The following is a 22048-nucleotide window of genomic DNA, read 5'->3' on the forward strand; positions in this document are numbered from 1 at the left end:
TTATGGATCCAAACTGAGTTCTCCCTGACACAGTTCAATCAGACCTCAATTTCCAGCTCTGGATTGCAAAAACACAAGAAGGCAAGTAAATGAATAAATGATGGGCATTTTAAAAAAAGGCAGCTGTTTGGATTTGTGTCTCAGTCTGGCCTCCCAAATGTCTCTAAAAATGTGACATCACTGAGTCGTTAAAGCTGGCCATGACGGTTTTTGCCAAACAACTACCAGACAAATGTAAAGTGTAGTTCAGTCATACAGAATGTTTTAAAAAAATATACCAGTCACAATATACAAACAGACACACCTTGAGACGTATACGTATCGTATTGCAGTCCCTCAGTGGATTTAGCTTCAGCGTCTCTCCCAGGCTGTTGCAGCTCGAACTTTGCTTCTGTAGCTCGCAGCATACACACACTCCATCGCTGTCAAACTTGAGCTGGGGGGGTGAAGGAGAGAACACACATCCGCACTCATGCATGCATGCCACATACACGGAAACACACAGGCACACACACACACACACGTCACACACACACATACACGCACAAATCAGGCCTGAGCTTGGTTTTCTGATGTCACTTTTTTCTGAAGATGAGTGACGAGCGACATATTTACCCCTGACATAAAACATATTCTCAGTTACAGGGCGTGTAATCAAAAACTTTGATGACAAAGTTCACGTGTGAGGCACAAAACGTATTTCGCTGTGATTGAGAAAGGCACCTGCACATGCATAAAGAGACAAAGGACTGTGAGATATGATGAGCTTCCCAGTAAGGGACAGCGGTAGAACATACCTCTGCTATGTGTCCCAGATTGAGAGAAAGCAGGACATGAACCCAACAAGTATGGGTTAATTACATTGGGGAAAGGAGATGAAGAACATTAATATTTCAGTCACGACTGTGGGAGGGTCTCTGGGGAACCACATAAAGCGGTGAAGTTGGTGTAGTCGGCTGCTCCCACTTGCATAAGGACAAAAGCTGCTTATAATGTGGAAGCGCTCAGGTTAGTGGGTTGGGTGCCAGATGAATCACCAAGGGCTGCATCAGTCATGAAAAAGATAGAAACCCCTGGTACTATGAATTGAATTAAAAACAAATCAACTAGGAATCTCATTATGTAAATCTGCATGATGTTTTGATTGTGTTGTGAAATGGGAGCTCACTCAAATACCTAAAGATACTTCAAGCTTGAAAAGTCCTAATTCATAGTTCCATTCAGATATGTCCGAGGTAGAGATATGACGAGATCAAATTTTCACTCGGCTGCTATCAAGGCCAAAAGAAATGACGACAAAAAATGAAATCAGGTGAATGCAGTGTGATTGTGGTTACAGATGACAGATCCATCACCCGAATGTCATAACACGAAAAACGTAAAGCATGAACAAATGTCTCCGATATATTCAGATACACTACAGCGAGGCTAAAATACAGCACCAGTGTGCAGTGACTTAATCAGGCCACAAACTGTAGAAACACCTGTGAGTCAAGTGCTTGGCACCACAGGCTAACAGAGCAGTTAGCTCAGAGTGCTTAAGGTGCAGAGAGGAGCAAAGAAACTGCAGGAAGAGAGAAGACAACAAATCTGGAATTAGGGGGTACTTTGCATTAATGTGTTGATATGACAATTAAATCAGTGAAAATTGCAAATCTGTTATATACACAGAAATTCACATTAACTGCTTAATTTCATCGTCCTGCCAGAAATCTGAAACTTAGATTAGATTCACAAATCCTTCTACAAATAGTGACGTAGATGCTGGCAGTTTAACTGCAAAATGATATAGACGCTCACCTCAGCCTTAATTTTATTTTATAGGAATATAACCAGAATGAAACGAGCGCTGAGTCTCCTGTTGCAGACGAGTTGCATTGATCACTGCAGACTGACTCCAACTGATTGCAGTGTGTTAGCAATCTGTCTGTGTTTATAAATTAGATTGCGATAATTTTTAAACATTTACCAGTCTGTCTGAGAGTGACTGCTATTCGAGTCTGATGCAGTGATTGTTGGGAGACAGGTTGCCTCCCACAAGGACACCAGTGATCAAAAGTGGCTGCCCAGAGTTTGAGGGTGTTGCATGCCAGTAGCTTCTTGCAATTGATTGCCAAAAGTGAAAAGAGTTTACTGCAATCCCTGGGCAACCACCGATTTTTAGCAGTCACAAAGAGGTGAAACTGCAGTCTAGTAGTTCATGAAAAGTAAGAGTTGCAACAAACTGGAAAGTGTGACCACAACTGTTCTGGTGCTGGATTATTCTCTAAATATCATGTGAATTTTTAAAGTTATATCTATTTTTCACTTTTAATTACATTTCAGAAACTTTCCTCAAGACATTCACTGAGTTGAGTTAGAAGTTCTCCCAGCTTTCACACCTCTGCCCAGCTGACCAATCAAAGCATGAAGTGGATGTAGACATCAGGACAACAGTTTGAGAAAGTTACACATATTGCTGGTGACGGCCGCTCCAACAATTCTGACATTAAAACATTTGGGGAGCGGAAATTTCCAACAAGAAGTGACAAGCGCTTCTGGTGGCGTATTTTGGGCCCTTTAATGTATCTGTATGCTTGAACGCACCGTTACAGTCGGGGTTTCTCACCGTCTGTTGTGTTTGTTTTGACCACACTTTTTAAAAATGTCTCCCAACTTTATCGGAGTGAAACAGAAAGAAAGAAAAAACATTGGCTTTCTCTTTCAGAGTTGTTTATCTATTTTATTTCAGCTCTCTGTGATTCTGGCAGAGATGGATGTGTTTATTGGGAGCCATTAGTCATCAACAGACAAATAGTTCAGCTGACTTTCGGTGCTGACTCAGTCCTGCAGCCTGTTTGGAACAGAAGCGCTGCCCGTCAGCCCATCGTGTGCTCGCATTCGTAGATGTAGGCTCCCATGCAGACAACACATTTCTATTAGTCACTCACTCTTCATGATCCCTTTCGACCATATATATTGTTTCCACTTTTATTCACAGCCTTAGTGCATACCCCTACAAATGTTAGTGATAACATATCAATATTAAGATCCATTACTTATCATTGACTGCTAGTGGGTCAACTCAGGTGTTCATTCTGGTGACAAGGGGTTATGTAGAGTTCTAGACATGAAAAATGTTGATTGGTTGCTCTGTTTGGTAAATATGAACTATGGACAGACTGGCTAGATATACTATTCAGCAAAGTTTTGATTGGATTTGATGTCTGTGTGCTCTGATTTTACAAATTTATTTATGAAAACAAGAGCTTTTTTCTTTATTTTGTATGAGTCAAGTTCAGTACTAGGTTCAATTCACTGTCTAATCAGTACAGATCAGAAACACTGCATCATTTCTTCCAATTATTAAGTTTAAGCCTCCAAAAAGCCACATTAAAAGATTAATGTCTTTTTTGGAGTGTACTGCAAAGCTGGAGCATGCATGGGCTAAGGTCCAGTTGGTCTCACCAGCTGACAGTCTTCCAGAGAGTTGACAAGTTGAGCGTTCTGGCAAGAGAGGATGGAGCCCGCCAGGTTTAGCATCACACAAACTGCAGACAGCAGCATGAAGAATGTGATCTGTGACAAAAAGAGAGAACGAAGAGAGAAAATATTTGAATCATAATGGTATTAATGGCAAATTGTAGCTTGTTGCTACTAAAATTGATTCAGCGCTTTCTGATACTGTTGCTGAAAGTAGCAGAGGCGCAGTGTACTTCTCTAATCAATCGTTACTCACAGTGACTCTAACAGATCACCAAAGAGGAAATTAGCTTTGATGTCAGGAGAAATCAATAACCTGTTCCCCCTCAGGCCTCCACAGTCTGAAGGCACACAATGACACAAGAAACAACTTACTGAGGGATTGAAATTCAAAACTTATTTCTGTGTTTCTCAACATCATCACAGCTGTGAAGTAGCTCATCTCTCTCAGACACACATGTACAACCTCAACAGATGTAATATTGTCTTACACTCTAAACCAGTGGTGGTGTCTCTCCCTCGACCCCGTTTTCCTGGGGGTAAAGGTTTCTTTTTTATTTTCTTGGATATCAATCCTGTTAGTGGAAACATGGCTTCTATTCCTGCCACTTGACATTGCAGGTCAAGCGTAAAAGAAAAGAGTTTTAAAAATGACTCCTATCCAGGAAACTGAAAACCAGTCCCCTGCATTGTGTACCAAAACTGACACCACAGCTGCATCTGATTGAAAACTGTAATATGGAGCTATTCCCAAAGTTTGCTTTTGCAGAGTGTTGGGACACTGGAACAGCATTAGCCGAGGACACTGAGGTCACTAGAAGGAGGAGTTTGATGCGTAAAAAGGTTATTGGGAACACACATAAACAGATGGAGAGGAGGAGAGAGAGACAAGGAGGTGGAGAAGGGAAGGAGCTGGAGGTGGCATGTAATAAACAGATGGAGCGATAAGTTTAAGTGCTTTTTTCCATGACAGAAAATTGAAAGATTGAGGGGCTGATGGGAAAGCAACTCCTTAGATGGCAGAAAGCAAATAAATAAATAAATAAATAGAAGGAAAAGAGTGAGGATGAATGCAAACAAAAGAAAAAAGAAACGAAGGAGACAACCGGTAATAAATGGGGACAGAAACATGCAGGGGAGGAGACAGACAGAGCATGACTCTGGAGTCCCATGGTGCATCGGTGGTAATGATGTGTATATCTTCTTAATTAGTATTTCATTTGAATGTGATATTAGCTGTCTGGTTCGGTGGCGTAATAGCTGCGCAAGAACAATACCAGACTGAGCAATCTGGTCTTCAAGAAATGTATTATTAAAAAAATTTCCATACCTCTAAAACAAGGAGCCTGTCTCATATATTTAATACCGACGTGGCACTACGCATGTTTTTGAAGTTCTGCACTGCAAGGACACAACTGCACTCAGTAACTTGCTGCCCGACCATTGGTGACATCTTGAGAGACATTAGTCAAAAATAGACTTCCCATCTGTTAAAATAAAAAAAAATGTTTCAAAGTGGATGACAAAACATGTCCAACATGAAGGACATAATGTTGTTTCAACCAAACAGCACAGGATGGCCACGTGCCGTGAGGAAAATCCTTGCTGTTGTTGTTTAAATGCAGTTATAATCAGCATAATATTTGGATTCCTCCATCAGCAGATAAACATGACAGTGTCTCTGGTGAATGGATTTGGATACTGAATGAATCACAATCTGCACTACAAGCTGGACATGCAGCTGAACACTTTGTCTAACAACAATCACCACAAGGACAGACACAAAGACAACGACTCAAAACTCCTTATTGTAAATTATTTTTAATTTACTAAATCACTGTAACCTAGTCATTTCCCAGCTTTTCTGATAAATGTTAATTATATGTTCTTCTTCTCCTCAATCTTTCCATTTATATTAACAGCAAGCTATTGCACAAACTGAGAGCATAATCACTTATGCGTCTTTCACTTACACCCACACTGACCTGTTACCAGTTAATCTAATTAGCTGCAAAGAGTTTCCTTTTAGCACCACTAACTTTCTTACTTACCAGCCTTCTGTTGGCTCATTCCACTTTTTTTCTTTTTTTGCAATCAAATTCAAAAGAAAATAAGCTAAACAAGCTTTTTCTTAACATGGCACATTTTCTCACTTTGATATGTTTTCCACAATCTAGTTTTAATCAAATATGTGTTCACGAGAACTGCAAATTACTACATTCTGTTTATATTCACAACTTACACAGTGTCACAATTTTTGGGGGGTTTGTACCTCTTCACAAACAACTGCCAGTAATCTCCGCCAACAACTCACAACTGGCTCATTAATAGACATTTTTCCCTCATGACCAGTTGATTAAGTCATCTGAGCACAGTGATAATCTGTTTGATGAAAATATAATGCCAAACAAATAGCTGTGGCGTTATACTGTAAGGTTCATATTCTCTGTAGCTCTCTAGTGTTATAATTATTACAGTAAGAAACTGTTTTGTTTTTTATTTCACAATAAGTACAATTTTTTGATACTGTCAAATCTAGCTGCCAGCACTTTTCCATAATTTAACAGAATACATTTCTTACAGAGAGAGTTTTTCTTCCTTTTAAGATGCATGGAAAATGATACGCAGCGTGTGGCTATACATAAATCTGAACTGTACCGCTTGAGCTAATTTATAAAACAATAGCTAAATCATGAAAGCACGTATACACACACACTGTATAGTGCTGTCAAACACACTGTCATATAGGGAATTTGATCAATTGTCTCCTTGACAAAACATTAGCTCATTATCATCGATTAGATGCATCTGTAAATAGCAGCTATGACTGATTTTCTGACTGCTGGACAAAGTGTGGAAGTGTCTGTGTACACAGGGCTGACATTTGTCAGCCAAACCAACAGGATCTGCCTGTTACGGTTTAAAAAACATAAACACACGGATCTACTGTTTCTGCTCATTCTTTCTGACAAGTGTTTTGAAACTATCTAACTGAGGTTTGTAAAAAGCAACATCACTAATGTGCTGCACTGTGCTGCACAATTTTCTCTTGGCATCCTGGATTTATTATTCTCTATTCAGGTTGCACCCAGCAATGGTGAGGGCTCTTTTGGTGTGGAAATTAATACGGTATTGTAGATGAATATGGTAATAAGCAGAGAAACAGACGTTTTGTCACAATATCCCCAATTGGTTCATCCTGTATTGACAGTAATAGTTAACATTTGCAGACGGCTGTTTTGTGGAAGTGAACAGGAAGCAGAAGGCATTTTCATTAGTTCAACTGGGGCTGCAGGAGCATTTAACTTGAATGATGCCACGACAGAAAATACCATGATGAGGTTATTGTAACGTGCAAACTGATGACAGTAAAAGCTCCTTGGCTGACACACACGGCCATAAGTTGCACATTATTGAAAGCACTCCGTGTTTGCCTTGTTGCCTGCTGAGCCAGTCAGATACAGTACTGTGCCTCAAACAATTACCAACTGCAATTCAAACAGAGGAGAAAACTGTTTTTCTTTATCAAAGCTCCAGTGACTGCTGGAGTGCGGCGCCGTAATATCATGTTTCTTTAAAAGGATATTTAATTTCTAGTCGGGCGCATTTGCATAACTGTTTCGTGAATCTGTGTCAGATCTTACAATTACCCTTTATCTCAATATATGGCTACAATAAAAAGCACACAGCCATGAAACAGAAGAGCAGGTGCAGCCAACTTCATCGGTTCAGATTTACTATGCCGCTCGTGCAGACACCCAAATGTGTGTGTGTGTGTTTCTATTTTAGAAAAGACCACAAATAAATCCCTTTGATTTGTCCTCCCCAGGCCTGTGTGATTGAGGCTCTCACCTGTGCACCGCAATGTTTTCTCATTGCTGAACTGATTGTCATGCCTGGCCTCATACAATACTTTCTCATTACCATGTAGGATCACACAGCACCATTAGCAGCTAGTCATTAATTACTGCTGTGCTGGCCTCTGCATGCCAAAGAGGAAAACACACACACAAAAAAGCCACACACACGGCACTCGGTCGTGGCAGATTTACGCTGCATGTCATCATCACATCGTTTAACACTCTCTACGGAGGAGAATACACCATAATACAATCACCATTCATCTCCATCAGACACACATAGATTAGCATATAAGGCCCAAGGTGTGCCGCTGTAATTCTCCATAACTGTCACTGAGGCTCAAATCATTTGGTTGCAGCTTAGCCTCTTAGTGTTCTGCATCCAGTTTGTTCTTCACATGCAAAGAAAAGTGATGATGCTTTTTGTATGGATGCATGCATCCATACAAAAACTGTAAAACTGCTACAGTTATATTGTCCGGGGCAACATTTTCCCAAGCGTTTTCTATGGATTTCTTAAAGGACTGGAAGCTGCCTGATTGCCTGATTTATTTCTATGAAAGCTGTTCACTTTTCATACTCTGAAAAACACATACTATAAAAAGAGCTCTTAACAATAGTGATAGAAAAGTCAGTTGACTTGCATGGCGATCAGAAGTCTTGCTGCTTCAGGTTTTCTGATTCGTATGATTAAAAAAGATGTGATGAATATCCATCCATCTTCATCCATTTTCATCCTTCCATCCAGGTCGCGGGAGTGCTGGAGTCCGTCCCAGCTGCCACAGAGCAGGAGTTTGAGTACACCCTGGACAGTGCTGACTGGAACATCTGTTACTGTTACATCCATGTTATTCCAGAGCGTGGATGGTGAAATAACCTTCACAGCCCAACACCACTTTGGGTGGCGTGTTTTTTGTCATATTTTATTTTCATCTCAAGAAATAGCCCAACCAGCAAGTCCAGTAGTATCATTCTATCAAAGCTGCAGGCGTTTCAAGGATGCTCACAATGACAGTAAGGCAGTGAGTCATTCCCAAATCATCAAAAATGCATGTTTGATACTCCTCTGCATTAGAAGTTAAAATTTAATCTTATCAAGGGGCATATTTGAAAATCAACCCAAGTAGTCTGCAAAACACAAACGTCCACAATGAACTCCTGCTTGGCATATTTACAGTCTTTGTGCTACGCTAACCAGCTGTTGGCTGTAGCTGCATATTTAACAGAGAGTCGCGTTGATCTTCTGGCCATCACAAATCTCCAAAATGCCAAAGTAGTCCTTTAAGAATGTGGACTTCTAAAGGAATTCAGAAGTTGTCAATTCAGCGGTTTATATAAACACTCAACTATACATTCATCTTTAAAAGTTCTGTCTAAAGAAGCAGGGCAAAAAGAGATGTATGTGCTGCAATCTCCAATTCTCTGTGTTAAAGCCCTTTTCAATGTATGTGCTTCCATGACCACCATCACAAATAAGCCTTGTGCTGAAGAGCTGAACTCACATTGCTTTATTATAAGCTTACTAAAGGTATTTAATTGAAAAAAGATCAAAGGAAACTGGGGGCTCTTACTGCATATCACCAAATGACAATGTCAGCAGTATTTTCAGCAGGAATAATGGAATATTTTATGGCCTGAAGCTGCCACATTTGCACAGCTGTCATACAGAAAGTACAGTATGTTCTAACAAGACATTGTACAGTTGTGTGCAAATCTTTCTGGCAAATGAAATAAAAAATAAAATAAATAAAACCAAAAACAGAAATGAATATGAGCTTCTCCTAAATTTTTAATGGAGTGCAACTTGTTTTTTCATGAAGCATAGGTCACTACTGTAACCCCACCCATCACACGCTGTTAGCGGTGTGAGACGCACAGCATTAAGCTCCATCTGCACATTTTCAGCGTTGTTCAGGTTAGGTCATATTAGTGTTTCTTAAAGCACAGTTTGAGTTCTGCTTTCATAACAACCAGTCTCTTTTCAGTGTTTGCTTCTTGTCTGGGTGCACGACATTTGCATTAAAAATTTGCTGATGTTGTGCAAAGTCTGTCAGTTTGGCGAGTCTAGTTTTCTACCTCTGGCTGCTACACAAGCCCAATGCTTGGTTAATATTTAAGGAAGACTGAGAAAGAAAATCCTCTACCAAGGCCAATGCACAATATGGAAATTTTCAGGAAGGGCAATCAGATGTGTACCGAAATTTAATGGCTTCTCCTTTTGCCCATGCTCCACCTCTCCACTAAGAATTACAAAATTTTTAAAAAAATAATCTTGCTGGCACATTGTTGGTTAACTTAATTTGAACTTCATTTGTCCATAGCACTTATTTTTAAACTCCTAGCTCATCCAGATGTTACTTAAGAATTCTTTTTTTTTCACATGCCACAACCTCATTTGAAAAGTAGGGTGTGGTAGTAACTGCATTAACAACGCAAGACAGACTAACTTAACATTCATGTTTGCTGACTGTGCTGTACTTTTTTTTTTTTTAACTTACAAAATGATAAGCATAATTGAAAACAGTATTTGCACAGCTACTCTGGTTTGTGGAGCGAGGCAGATGCAAAGGCAGAAATTCAAACAGCCATCGGCTCATCAAAGATGCACTGAAAGTGCAAACCACAGCATGTTATGGATTTCAGAGTACACCTTGTACTCACAAATCTCACAGCTTCGAGTGGATATACAGCATTTTTTAGTGTGTATGAGAACCATCAGAAGTCTGCCAGTTAGCTTTGCAATGATAATGCTGTAATACCCACCATATATCAGTACCAAGAGATGTTTTTTAACCAAGATCTAGGGATAGAAGTTACTGGATTTTAAAGATCTTAGTTTTTAGTTGGGGCTATGTCGAACCCCTAATCCAAACTAATTCACACTCGACACTGAGTGCTTAGAGCTGTCAAAACCTTAATATTGAAGCTCAGAGCTCAGCTGATGTTTTAACCAGTATTTTATTCAATCATAATTCCATCAACCCATTTCCTTAAAGTGGAGAGTCATTAATTTTACTTTATTTGGATAAAAATCATTGGTAAAATTGCTCTAATTCTCACTTATTTTAATACCTTAGTGAAGACTTTCAAAAAAAAAATTCTGCAGTGTTTTTCAACAAAGCATGTGTTAATCAAGTGAAATGGGGTCTTATTAAGAAGGAAAGACAAGTTAAAGCAGGGAATGATTTATGATGTGTCTTATCAGGCAAGCGACAAATTACTAACATATAAGCATGAAATACCCTCAGTTACTTAATCATCTGTAGCTCTCACATATCACATCAGTTAAAAAACCAAACTAACATGTTGATGGCCACAAACCAGTGAGTGATGTTGGGTCGACTTTTTTAAGAATCAAGTTTCTACATGGTGGCAATTTAGATTACTTGTTGCTGAGTCATTACTTTTAGTGCTGTGCAAAAGTCTTGAGCCATGCTTCTTTTCTTTATAGCTTGCTTCCAAGGAACCAGATTTCCTTATATTTTTTAGAAGTGGTCTTGAGCAGTAGCTCTCTTCTGCAGGCCTTTCAATGTTTTTCTTTGGCTGCTTTCACTAAGTTTCAGTCCTGTCCTCACGCCTAACCATCTTCAAAGGAATTTTGTTGTTGCTGTTTGTTGAGTCATTTAACAGCCATAAATCATTCAAGACAAAAAAAAAAAAAAAAAAAAAACCCACCTAACTCAATGGATAAACCAATGATGTGTCTACACAAGGCAACAAAACATTTCTTCCCATTTCTTTAGGTGAATCTATGAAATGGGTGCATAAAATCGTATTTTTGTACCAACACATTAATTCCCAAAGAGTTATTAGCTGAACGGATGAAAGCAGCTGGCATCTTTTACAAAGTTCCTCCTGTACTCCTGTATGGTGTGTGTCCAGTAAGAAACTGGACAAGTGGAGGACAAAAGAAGGAGTGGCAGGCCTTAAAAACTATAGCAGATTAACAGAATCTGAAAGTCATGAGTTTAAGAAACAGGAAGAAAAATCCAGCAAAGACCTGACACACGACCTCAGAGATCCATTATAGACTGATTAATCCAAATCTGGAAATTTCTTGGTTCAAATCACCAACAATAAGCACGGAGTAGGGAAAGGAGTGAGGTACTGCAGTACGTGTCTGCAACACTATCTCCACTAAAGCAAAGTGGAGTCTCTGTCATGATTTGGGGCTGTGTTTCAGTCAGTGGTCGGGTATCTTGTCAGAATTTATGTAATTATGAATGCAGAACAGTATTATCAGAGTTTGATCCACCATACATACCATCTGGAAAGCATCTGGAAACAAAACAGAAGAAGACACAACCACCATCCAAAGAAGAGCTGCAAGAAGAGGAAAACTATTCCTGAAGACAACTTAAAGAAATTACAAGAAAGCAGGCCTAAGAGAGTTCAGGCTGTGTTGAAGAATAAAGATGACTTGAAATCTTCACCTTCAAGCTAGAACTGTTTTCGCCTTATATACTGTATTTTATTTCTATTTTCCCTTTTTAATGACCATTTTCCTGACAGAATATAAAGAAAAAGTGTTCAGTACTGTTGCTGTTGGATAAGCACTCCGAGATATTTTACTCTTAGGATAAGCCACCTCTACCACTGGCAGGATATTAATGTTGAGAATCTAACTTTCAGCTCTAATTAAAGTTTTCCTTTTGTGACCAATAGGTGTCAGGCAGGTGCAAACTGGAGTGGCTCAAATGGACGAGCCATCATGACATCAAACGAAGATTCACAGCAACAGATAAAGTTAAATAATGTGGTATGACAATGAGATGCGGGCTCATGTTGTAGTGCTTCCAGTGACTACACTGTAGGGTATAACAACATTTAAATAACCCTCTTTTAAAAGATATTATAATCAACAGCTGTGCTTTAACTGTTTGGAGGGTGAAATAATAATAAGATTTGATAGTTTTGATCAGAAGGGGACAGAACAAAAGGAGAATTTGAATCAGTGTTAACGTCCTCTGACTGCAGCACAAATTAGTATTTAGTCTGCAGCAGCACTGCGACACAACACTATTTATTTTCAATTATCCCTGAGCCACAAGAGATGGAGGCAATGTTGTTTTGTTTTTGCTTCTGCTCAGCAGATCACAACCCCTCTGATTCAGTTTCCCTCTGACACTGTATATCAATCCTCATGCCCCTGCAGAGATCAGAAACATCTGCGTGCAAAAAGCATTTTTACGGACAATGAGAGATCATGACTGAGTTTATAATGGGAAAAAGCAACAGTGTGCTGTGTTTTGGCATTACAGATGAGCTAAATTGCTTTGCCTCTTTAAGTAATGTTACATTACGGACATAAATTGCACAAAGCTTTACGGTTAAAACATAAGAAAGAAAACAGTGAGTTGGCGTCTGTCATATTGACTTAGAAAAACACAGGAGGAATCAAATAGAGGGCAGCAACAGCTGGATCTCATTGTCTCTCGCTGCTAACAGGTACATTTCTGCTTTCCCCTGTAGTGAGGGTGAAGGTGTATATTTATGTCTGTGTGTGTGTCTGTTTTCACATCATCAGGATTAGGTGTGATGGAAGTTGAGTGACCCCGAGTTCAGTGCTGGTCCAAATAAACAGTGGAGGTGTTGATACTAACTCTCAGCAGCTGAACCCAGGAGACACCACACTAAGCCAGAGGTAATGACTTTATACACTCCTCATCCTGATGGGAAATGGCTTCATTGCAGGAGAGCACATCAATTTAAAGCCTAAGCCATGTAAAGATATGTGTTTATGGATAACGGGAGACATATTAATTTGCAGAAGTCATAACACCAGTACACCCAACAATAAACAGAGTTAAATGCAGCATACAAATCTGCATATTCTCAGTACTGTTTCTTTTTTACCCTCCACAGGGATTAAATTCACATCTTTATGTATTTTGCAATGAATATGAAACTGGGGTTATGGAGGGATTGATGAAGTGTTGACTGCTCTTTGTCGTACCTAAGCTGTTCCTGCAGAGGTCACAGCACTAAAAATAGCTGTAATATTTTCTTATTTTCCTACCAGCTGTATTTAATTGTTCTTACACCAGATGTTTAGTTGTTGACTGTAATATTAAAAAAAGCACCTTGCTTCTTGTCTGTGAAGGTTCTCAGTCATCCAGGTCATCGTAGTCAAAGGAGCTTGCAAAGAAAAGCGTCTGGACTTCTTTAAGTTGCTTGAAGACGTTTCACCTCTCATCCGAGAAGCTTCTTCAGTTCTAAGGTCAAATGGTGGGGAGTCCCAGATTTAAACCTAGTGGGAGTTTCCCCCCACAGAGGGACAAAAGGACCACCTCAAGAAGCAAGGACCCCCTTGCTTCTTGACTTTGTACACTTTTGATGTGCAGTCGTGTTGACAGCATGTCAGACTACATCATTGCCAGGTGTGATGGACTAGTGTCTTTGGTTTGAGACGGGCTGCGGAAGTTACAGTCCGACAACTTTTTGTGGCAAATGAGACTTGAAGTCTGAACAGCGTGCACATTACACTACATCTTACAAGATCGTCTTGAATGTAACCTTTGACTTCTTAATAATGTCTTTTAACACCTAAAGTATAGCTCTCTACTTCAAAATGTTCACATGAGAAAAAGAATTTATATGACAGGTAATCAGGGAGGCAGTGTTTGGGAAGTAGAAGTATAGGCTCTGTATAGAGAGCGGAGAAGTTGGTCTCTGTGCCAGCACTCGCACTTATTGATTAAAACAGACCATGAAAGACAATATCACCCTGAGGGTCAGTAGCTGATTAACCTCTACTTCTCAACATTTTAATCAACTGCTGACCTCTAAAGGGCTAAAACAAGAAGGCTTTGCCTTCTCTGCTCCTCTCTGCAGGCTCTTAGTAGGGGGGCTGCTGTAATGAGACAGCCTATAATGAAGTTGGTCCCAGAAGACACTCACACCACACAGAAGTACAGGAGGAACTTTGTAAAAGATGCCGACTGCTTTTGTCTGTTCACTGAAAACCAATGATGATGCTGTACCAATTAAACGAATCATACAATGGAAAGCACAAAACGTAGTACAGACTAAAAATCTGTTTCTAAAAAAAAGAAAGTAAAGGATCAAACAACTGGAAATCTTACCATAATAGAAAAAAATCTTTGTCTGTGTTTTACTTCTTTGGCCGCAAACTCCTGCTAGACCACTTGGAACAAAGCAACCAAACATGGCACACAAGTAAATCTTCCACAACAACAACATTTAATTTATACCCACAAAAGCTGAATTGTGCACAACAAACAATGAATCCATCCATTTCCATTCATTTGTCCGAGGCTGGGTTGCAAGGGCAGCAGGTGAGCAGTGAAGCCTAGACCTCCTTCGCCCCAGGCACCTCCTCCAGCTTACCTGGGGGAAAACTCAAACCAGCAGAGAGACATAACCGCTCCAGTGTGTCACGAGTCTACTCCTGGTAGGTAGGATGCCCAGCCATGCGCTCAAAATGTCCTCAAGTGGATAAAGACCTGATCTAGCATTCTGTGACTGGGATGAATTGTTCATCCCATTCATCATTGTTCCTCCTGGATGAACTCCCCTTTCTAGTTCCCTGGCATAGAACTTCCCAGGAGGGAAGCACACTCTGCCAATCCAGATGCACCACTTTATTTCTCCACATGGCGCTGCAGAGACATGTCAACCAAGACAGCTCTACAACATTTAGGCCTTAAGGAACTCGGGGGAAAAGCTCATCCACCCCAGGGGCCAGGCCACAATGGAGTTATTTAACTACCTCGGTAACCTTGCCCCCGGTGATGGACAGGGTGTCCTGAGTCCTGAGGGACCTGACAGTTTGCCAGAATTGCTTCAAGGCAGACTGAAAGTCTTGTACCATGGCTACACCAAACTCTTCCAACACCGAAATTTTTGCTTCAGCTACCACCAGAGTCATGTTCCGCTTGGCCTACCAGTACCCAGCAGCTGATAGGTCTCTCCACCTCTGATTTCCACCATGAAAAGTTACCAACAGTAACCAATAGACATGTGGTGCATTGTCTATTTGGACTCAGTGTCCCCAGACACCTTTGGAATACGGGAGTTGTAGATCTCATGGACCAAGGCCCCCGCCAGACATTCCCAGTACACTTTCACTATACATTTAGGCACCTCAGGCCTGTCCAGCATTTTCCCCCACCATTTAATCCAACTCATCATTAGAGATTCGGAGAAAACAGCATTATTTTTGGATCATGTTCTTCTTGCACGATACAGCTTTGATCTGCATTTGTGGATGTTATGATTGATTCACAGACACTGATTTTTAAAAGTGTTTCTGAGCCCGTGCACTGATTTCCATGGATAATCATGCCTATTTTTAACAGTGTGCTGCCTGAGGGCCCAGAGATCAGTGAAATCCAATACTGATTTTTGGATTTGTCCCTTGTAAGTAGAGATTTCTCCAGATTCTTTTGATGATATTATTATCCACAGATGAGGAGATATTCAAAATCCAGGCAATTCCATGTTGTTTTTTGAAAATTTGTGAAACTCTGCCCATCTTTAATTCTGAGAAACTCTGCTTCTCTAAGACGCTCTTTTTATACCAAGTCATGTTACTGACCTGTTGCCAGTTAACCTACAAAACATTCCTAAAGCTGTTTCCTTTTAGTACCACTTACTTTTCCAGATTTTTGTTGTCCTTGTCATTTGTCCCCAAATAAGTTAATATTTTTCAAGACATAGTAAGAGATAGTTTAGATATTTAATATCTTTTCTATTGCAAATAATTGCATTCTTTCAGACAGCAATGTAAGTTTTTGCCATCATATTTGACAACCATCTAGCAACAGACTAAAATGTCCTGATTATAGTCTTTATGTGCCTATAACACCTTATGAAAGCATCCTATCATTTTACTTTCACAGCAACATCTCTTTTATAGCCACAAAAGTTGAATCATACGTGCCTAACAACCACCTAGCAACAGGCTGAAATTAACCATTTTTAGCATATAAACAACATCTACCACACTCTCCCAACAGCACAAACAAGCCAAACAATACTGTAGAAGGGGTGTGCACTAGTTCAGTTAATCTACTGTGGTTTATTTGACACAATCAAAGAACCACTGAACTACTGCTAGACTTGTGTATACACCAACATTTTAATCCTTGATTCTCATATTAAAAACACTCTCAGTCAGACTGCTGTGAAACCCTAGTCAGACATTTAAGGCCCCCCGACGTGATGATGGAGTCTGCTGACATTGGTGCTCTCCCATATTTTCCTCAAATGTCACTTCAGGTTGACTTTTGTGCTGTTGAGTGAAATGCCTCCACAGCTATACCGTGGTTTAGTCTTTTGTTTAGCACCGCCATGTGAACATTTCTCCATATATAGTTATAAATTAAGGGAATCCGATCAAAAACTAATGGCTACATGTAATTATTTCATCAGCTAACATTCGATATCACCAAGCTGCTAGCATGGCAGCCGATACTAGCCTCACACAGACTTGGTAAAAAGCATCATATAATAAGTAAACATAAATGTGCCAGGAACTGTGACATCAGCATACTAACCCTATTCCCCCAACTTATTATTATATAAATAAGGTTTACAATATTAAATGATATTTGTATTTTGTATTGAATTTGTATTTGTATCTTTAAGAAAATGTTAAATTATGTAAATAAGAAATGGGAAAGTTATTTACTTTAACTCATGGCAAAGCAAAACACAAAATCATTTAGCCAAGTTCCCCAGAAGCCTCTCTTTCAAAATGCAATTCTGGGTACAAGAACACCTGGGGAAATAAAAGCTTGATTGAATAACCAAAACCGGAAGCGGAAAGCCCTTTTGTGTTCCCAGGTAATTTGTAGATGTCCCCAGGTAGCTGAAATGGTGAATGCTGGAAAAAGCAAAAGGTAACTGTGGAAACTCAACCTGACAAAAGAAGAAAACAAAGAAGAAAACAAAAAGCTCAGTGGGGCAAAAAGGCAAAGAAAGCAAACAGGATGGGTGATGCAAATAAAGAGTAGGGATGAGATACACCCTAAACCCTAAATATTTGATATTTTGATCATTTTAGAATAAAGATGAAAAAATCTGGTCTTGTTATTTATTGGCATCACCATCACATACAGTACACGTGGTTACATGAATGCCTCGGTATAATCCACTAAAGGCCAAAATGTAATCATAATTCTCTTTATTTCTGTTTTAGGTGCTGACAGTGATCATAATGGTAGAAGAAGAGGAAAGTGAGATGAGCTGTAACTATTTTGCTGAAATGCTGCTGCTGCCTGGATCATGCTGCTGCAGCTCCAATGAGCCATCAGATAAGAGGGTCTATCTAATTCATATTCTAATTAATATGGAGCCTCACTTCCTGCGTTTCAGGGCCTTAGGGGAGGACACCATTCATCAGGCATTATCTTGAGCCGAAAGGTTACCGCTCATCCAGCCAGCCGTGCTCTTTTACACTCTGCCCCAGTGCTCTCTCGCACTGTTCATACCTTTGTCCAATCCCTCACCCGTCATTTCCTGTCATTTTGCACATAAGACGAGCATGCAGAGGACAGAAATAAAATAAATCAACAATAGCTACTGTAGGTGGGTATGTGTTTGTGCGTGTAGGGGTGATGTTTTTAAACACTCAATGAAACAAGGTGATATAAATGCAAGGGAAAAACATCAAGTGAATAAAAGGAGGCAGCTGGATTCAAAAAGCATCTCAAATTGCCTACAGGGAAGCATCTTTTAGCTTATGTGGGAAACAGCGCGGAGTGGATCATCTGTCTTTCTCACAGTATGGAGCATTCATTTCTATTTATTGATACTAGACTCAGTTCTTTTATTGTGACTGTTTTGGAGGAATAAAATTAAGTTTTCAGCACCCGCAGTTAAATGAACAATAAATAAATGCAAAACAAAGAGAAGCCATAGGTGCAGAGTAGCCGTAGGGGAGGCATAGGCAGCGATGAGATGCATTTAATCATTAACATCCCCGCACCCACCCTCACCACACACTCACACAAAATCTTCTGCTTACTAAAATAATGAAAACAATCAAATCAGTCTTCATGATATTATTAAAAAATAAGTGCGGTCTGGGGTGTGGGGCCTCCCTGCTGCTGCGGAGTCGGGGTGGTCTGCCTCTCCCCACCGCAGGGAAAAGGGTAACACCACCTGGGTCTGGGTGCAATTCCCCCCTCCAGGGGCAAGGGTACCTAGACCCGGTTTGTAGAGTACGCTTGGGGAGTGTGATTGTGTGTACAGCGTCTCTTTATGTCTGATCTCCACGTTGGTTGAGTGTGGAGTGAGTGCACATGAGAGCATGAGGGTGGGAATGGATGTTTGTGTCTGTGTGTGCCTGTATGTCTGTGTCTATATGTCAGGTTGGGTATCAGACGCCACCTCTCTGGGGACATCCTCAGGCCCTCCAAGGTTTGGAGGCCTATCTCCTCCCACCACCACTTCCCCTGCCGTGGCGGACTCCCTCAGCGTGTCGGTGGTGTGGTGGTTCTTTGTGTCTGGGGAGTGGGCGTCCAGGGTACACACCGGCTCACTCCTTGGCGGCCGCTTTCGGGGCCTGGGGCCTGGGGCTCGCTCGGGCCCCCTTTGGAGGTGGGGTGCCCCCGGCCTCTCGGCCTGGGGCTCGGTCACTCAGGCCAGCTGGGGCGCCGGCGGAGCTCACGGGCGCGTCACTGCAACTCCCCCTGGCTTCTGCTCCGCGGCTGCTGGGAGCCCTCATCTGGGACTCTCCTCAGCTCTTACTGGAACAGTGGCGCGGCTGCCCCTCTGTTGGTCTTCCTTGGTCTCTTGTGTTCTGGGGCCTCTGGATGTCTGGAGTTTTGATCTCCTCCATACCCGCTTCACACCCTGGAGGACGGGGCTGTGGCCCCCCCACACTCCCTAGCAGATCATTACATGGAGAAACCTTTGGAATGCAAGCATGCTGATCCACACAGGTATGCACACAGGTGTACACATGGGTATTCACAGACGCGGACTAAAGCTTTCTTGGCTGCTGCCTCAAAGCACACTGTGCGCTGTCTATCTTGCGTGCTGCACAATATCGTTTATTATTCTAGTAACTATTGATATCTATGACTAGCTAGTTTATTGTGATGGTGCTTTGTTTTCTCTATTATTATGTTGCTCTTTGTTGTTTGCTGTCTCCTCTGTTTGTTTTTTTTGTTGTTTGTTTTTTTTTTTTTTTTTTTTCTCCATACAGGTGACCCAGGATTTGTTTTTTCTTCCCCCCCCTTCTCACCGTCTCTTCTCCCCTTTGGTTTTCTTTCTTTCTCTCCCCCTCTTTCTCTCATTCATTCCCCCTGTCCTATTTCTAAAAAAAAAAAAAAAAAAAAAAAAAAAATGACAAAGGATGAACTGAAGCTCTGCCATCACGTAATGTCGCATACTGCTGTTTCTGATGTCATTTAAGAAAAAAATAAATAAATAAATAAAAATAAAAAAATAAGTGCGTTTGTAAAGCAGTTACACTTACTGTGCGTGTACGCAAGTGCTTTCTGTATCAGTGGGTGAAAATAAAACACTACCGACTTTTTACATACACTTACCAACCACTTTTTGGCTTGCTAGTAATGAGCTGGACCCCTTTAGGGATCTGAACTGCATTATTCTTTTTTTAAAAATATGTTTTTGGGGCTTTTTAGCCTTTTGATAAGACTCTAGAGAGAAGGTAGAGAAGTTGGAAGAAGGACCAGGGCAAGAGACACACACAGTAAATGGCCTTGGGGTGGATTCAAACACAGACATCTGAATTAGCCTTATGGAATTTGGGTCGTCTGGTCAACCCAGCGAACTAAACTGGCGTCTTTTCCTTAACCCTTTGTGGCCCAGATTGAAAAAGGTGCTGGAAACATTCCTCAGCTTTTGATCCATGTGGAGATGATACCATCACGCACTCGATGCAGATTTGTTGGTGCTCTAGTCGAGGCCAGTTAGGCATAGTGAAGTTATTGGCATGTTAAAGAAACCAGTTTCAGATGATCTGAGCTTTTGTGCAGGTGGGCACACTGTAGTCAGAAATGGCAGTAACTAGCAGCAGAGCACATATATATATAATGAATTGCCCGGTGAGTGTTTACTCTGGTTTTTGAAAAAGAAAAATTACAGCACTGTTCCCTTTTGGAGTTGGAGAAATTTAATAAGGGAGGAGAGTAAGTAAAGCCCACTGCCACTACTGTCCTGGGAGTTTTGTTTCTATGGAATGCAAGGCTGAACAAGGAAGTGTTATAATAAAGAATATTTACATTGTGGTGGACCACTAGAGGACTCCACTCACACCCAGTGTGTAGGAAGTGTGTTCCTGTGTTTTGTGGCGCGATATGCGCAGTTGATGTTGGAGACAAATAAAGAAGGAGTGAGAACTGAGAGCTCTGTGTCGTTGATGCTTACCTCCATAACATATGCTTTATATAGTAAATCCTAATGCAAAATGGTCAATGTGCAAAACTGAAATAATATGTATATTACAACAAGCCTACAACAAGTATCTTATACACTCTTGTACTTTACACATTAGTAGACGATATGCTTGTTTGAGGTTTTCATAATATAAAAGTAATGTATTATTAATTTAGTATGTAATTGTCAGGTTAAGGCTGTGTGCAGGCAGGACTGGAAGTAGAAGGACCCCAAGTGCAGACACTCGGAGGCGGAAAGTAGCTCAAAACCCAGCTTTTATTGCTGGATGGCAAAAAGTGGCAAAACGTAACAAAAATCCAAATAAACTTGCATGACCAGGCAGACAGAACACACAGCCTAAATGAGAGTAGATCACGACACAGACACAAAGAAACACAGGGCTTAAATACACAGAGGGAGCAATCAGGGAATGGATAACAGGAGGCAAACACGGCTGGGGCAAATCAGGCCTAACGAGACAAGGGGAAGCAAAACCAGACACATTAACATCAGACATGGACTTTCAAAGTAAAACAGGAAACATAACACAGACTCACAGGCAGGCACTACAACAAAGGGAACAGAGACGTGGGACTAGGGCAGACACAGACACTGACTGGACGTGGGGATACAGCAGACAGGGGAGACAGCAACTATGGAACACAGACAGAAAACCAGAACACTAAAACTCTAACCAAAGCCCACCCAGAGAACCTTAACTAAGAATGATCCTAAAACCCATAAAGCAAAGCTAGAATATAATGAAACAACAAAATCAAAGAACCAAAAACACAAAACACTGGGTCAACAACCCAGGGACCCTAACAGTAATGAGCTCTCTAACGTGGAGGTATAATTCAAATACAGATAAAGTACATGTGAACTGTGCTTAAGACTTTCATTTGTATAAAGATGCTTTAGTTAGTTGGTATAGTTGCTTGTACGATAACAGTGATTCTCTTAAGTGTAACAATAGTATTGCCACATGTGCCGCTCCCTTAGTATACACATACACAATTAAGAGAAACACTGAAATGGTTAACCAACCTGAAAACAGAGATGACTGTACAAACATGAAATTAAAGATGCATTGTAAAACATCCGGCAAAGTCTCTGAATCAGCAGAGCTTTGTTGCCTGAGGCTGAGCCACTATGCTCATGCACAGTTTAGTACTGAGGGGGTGATGCGAGCATGGTCCCCTGGGTAGGAATCGTTACTCAAAAGACATTTCTTTAATAACCCTCCTCGTTTTTCTTTCAGCTGCTTAGACTGAAGTTGGTTTCCAGAGCAAAGATGCTCTGACTCACTGATTTGAATGCATTCTTGACAGATTGATTCACAGTATGTGAGA

At 40.7% G+C, this 22048-nt stretch overlaps 1 protein-coding gene across 2 annotated transcripts in view; it reads right to left on the minus strand.

Moving 5' to 3' along the window:
• Positions 1–22048, minus strand: part of fam189a1 (family with sequence similarity 189 member A1) — a 127542-nt gene that overhangs the window by 18060 nt on the left and 87434 nt on the right. The window contains exons 3-4 of one of the 2 annotated variants that reach the window (XM_014336502.2): positions 3448–3558; positions 305–469 (exon numbers count right to left, since the gene is read on the minus strand). In XM_014336502.2, the coding sequence (XP_014191988.1) occupies positions 305–469; positions 3448–3558 (276 nt within the window). The remainder of the gene's footprint in view (positions 1–304; positions 470–3447; positions 3559–22048) is intronic. The other variant, XM_005931408.3, reaches the window with a different exon arrangement.

Source organism: Haplochromis burtoni, unplaced genomic scaffold, assembly GCF_018398535.1.
Source record: "Haplochromis burtoni strain Fernald_Lab_line unplaced genomic scaffold, NCSU_Asbu1 Contig_59, whole genome shotgun sequence".
Classification (NCBI taxonomy): domain Eukaryota; kingdom Metazoa; phylum Chordata; class Actinopteri; order Cichliformes; family Cichlidae; genus Haplochromis; species Haplochromis burtoni.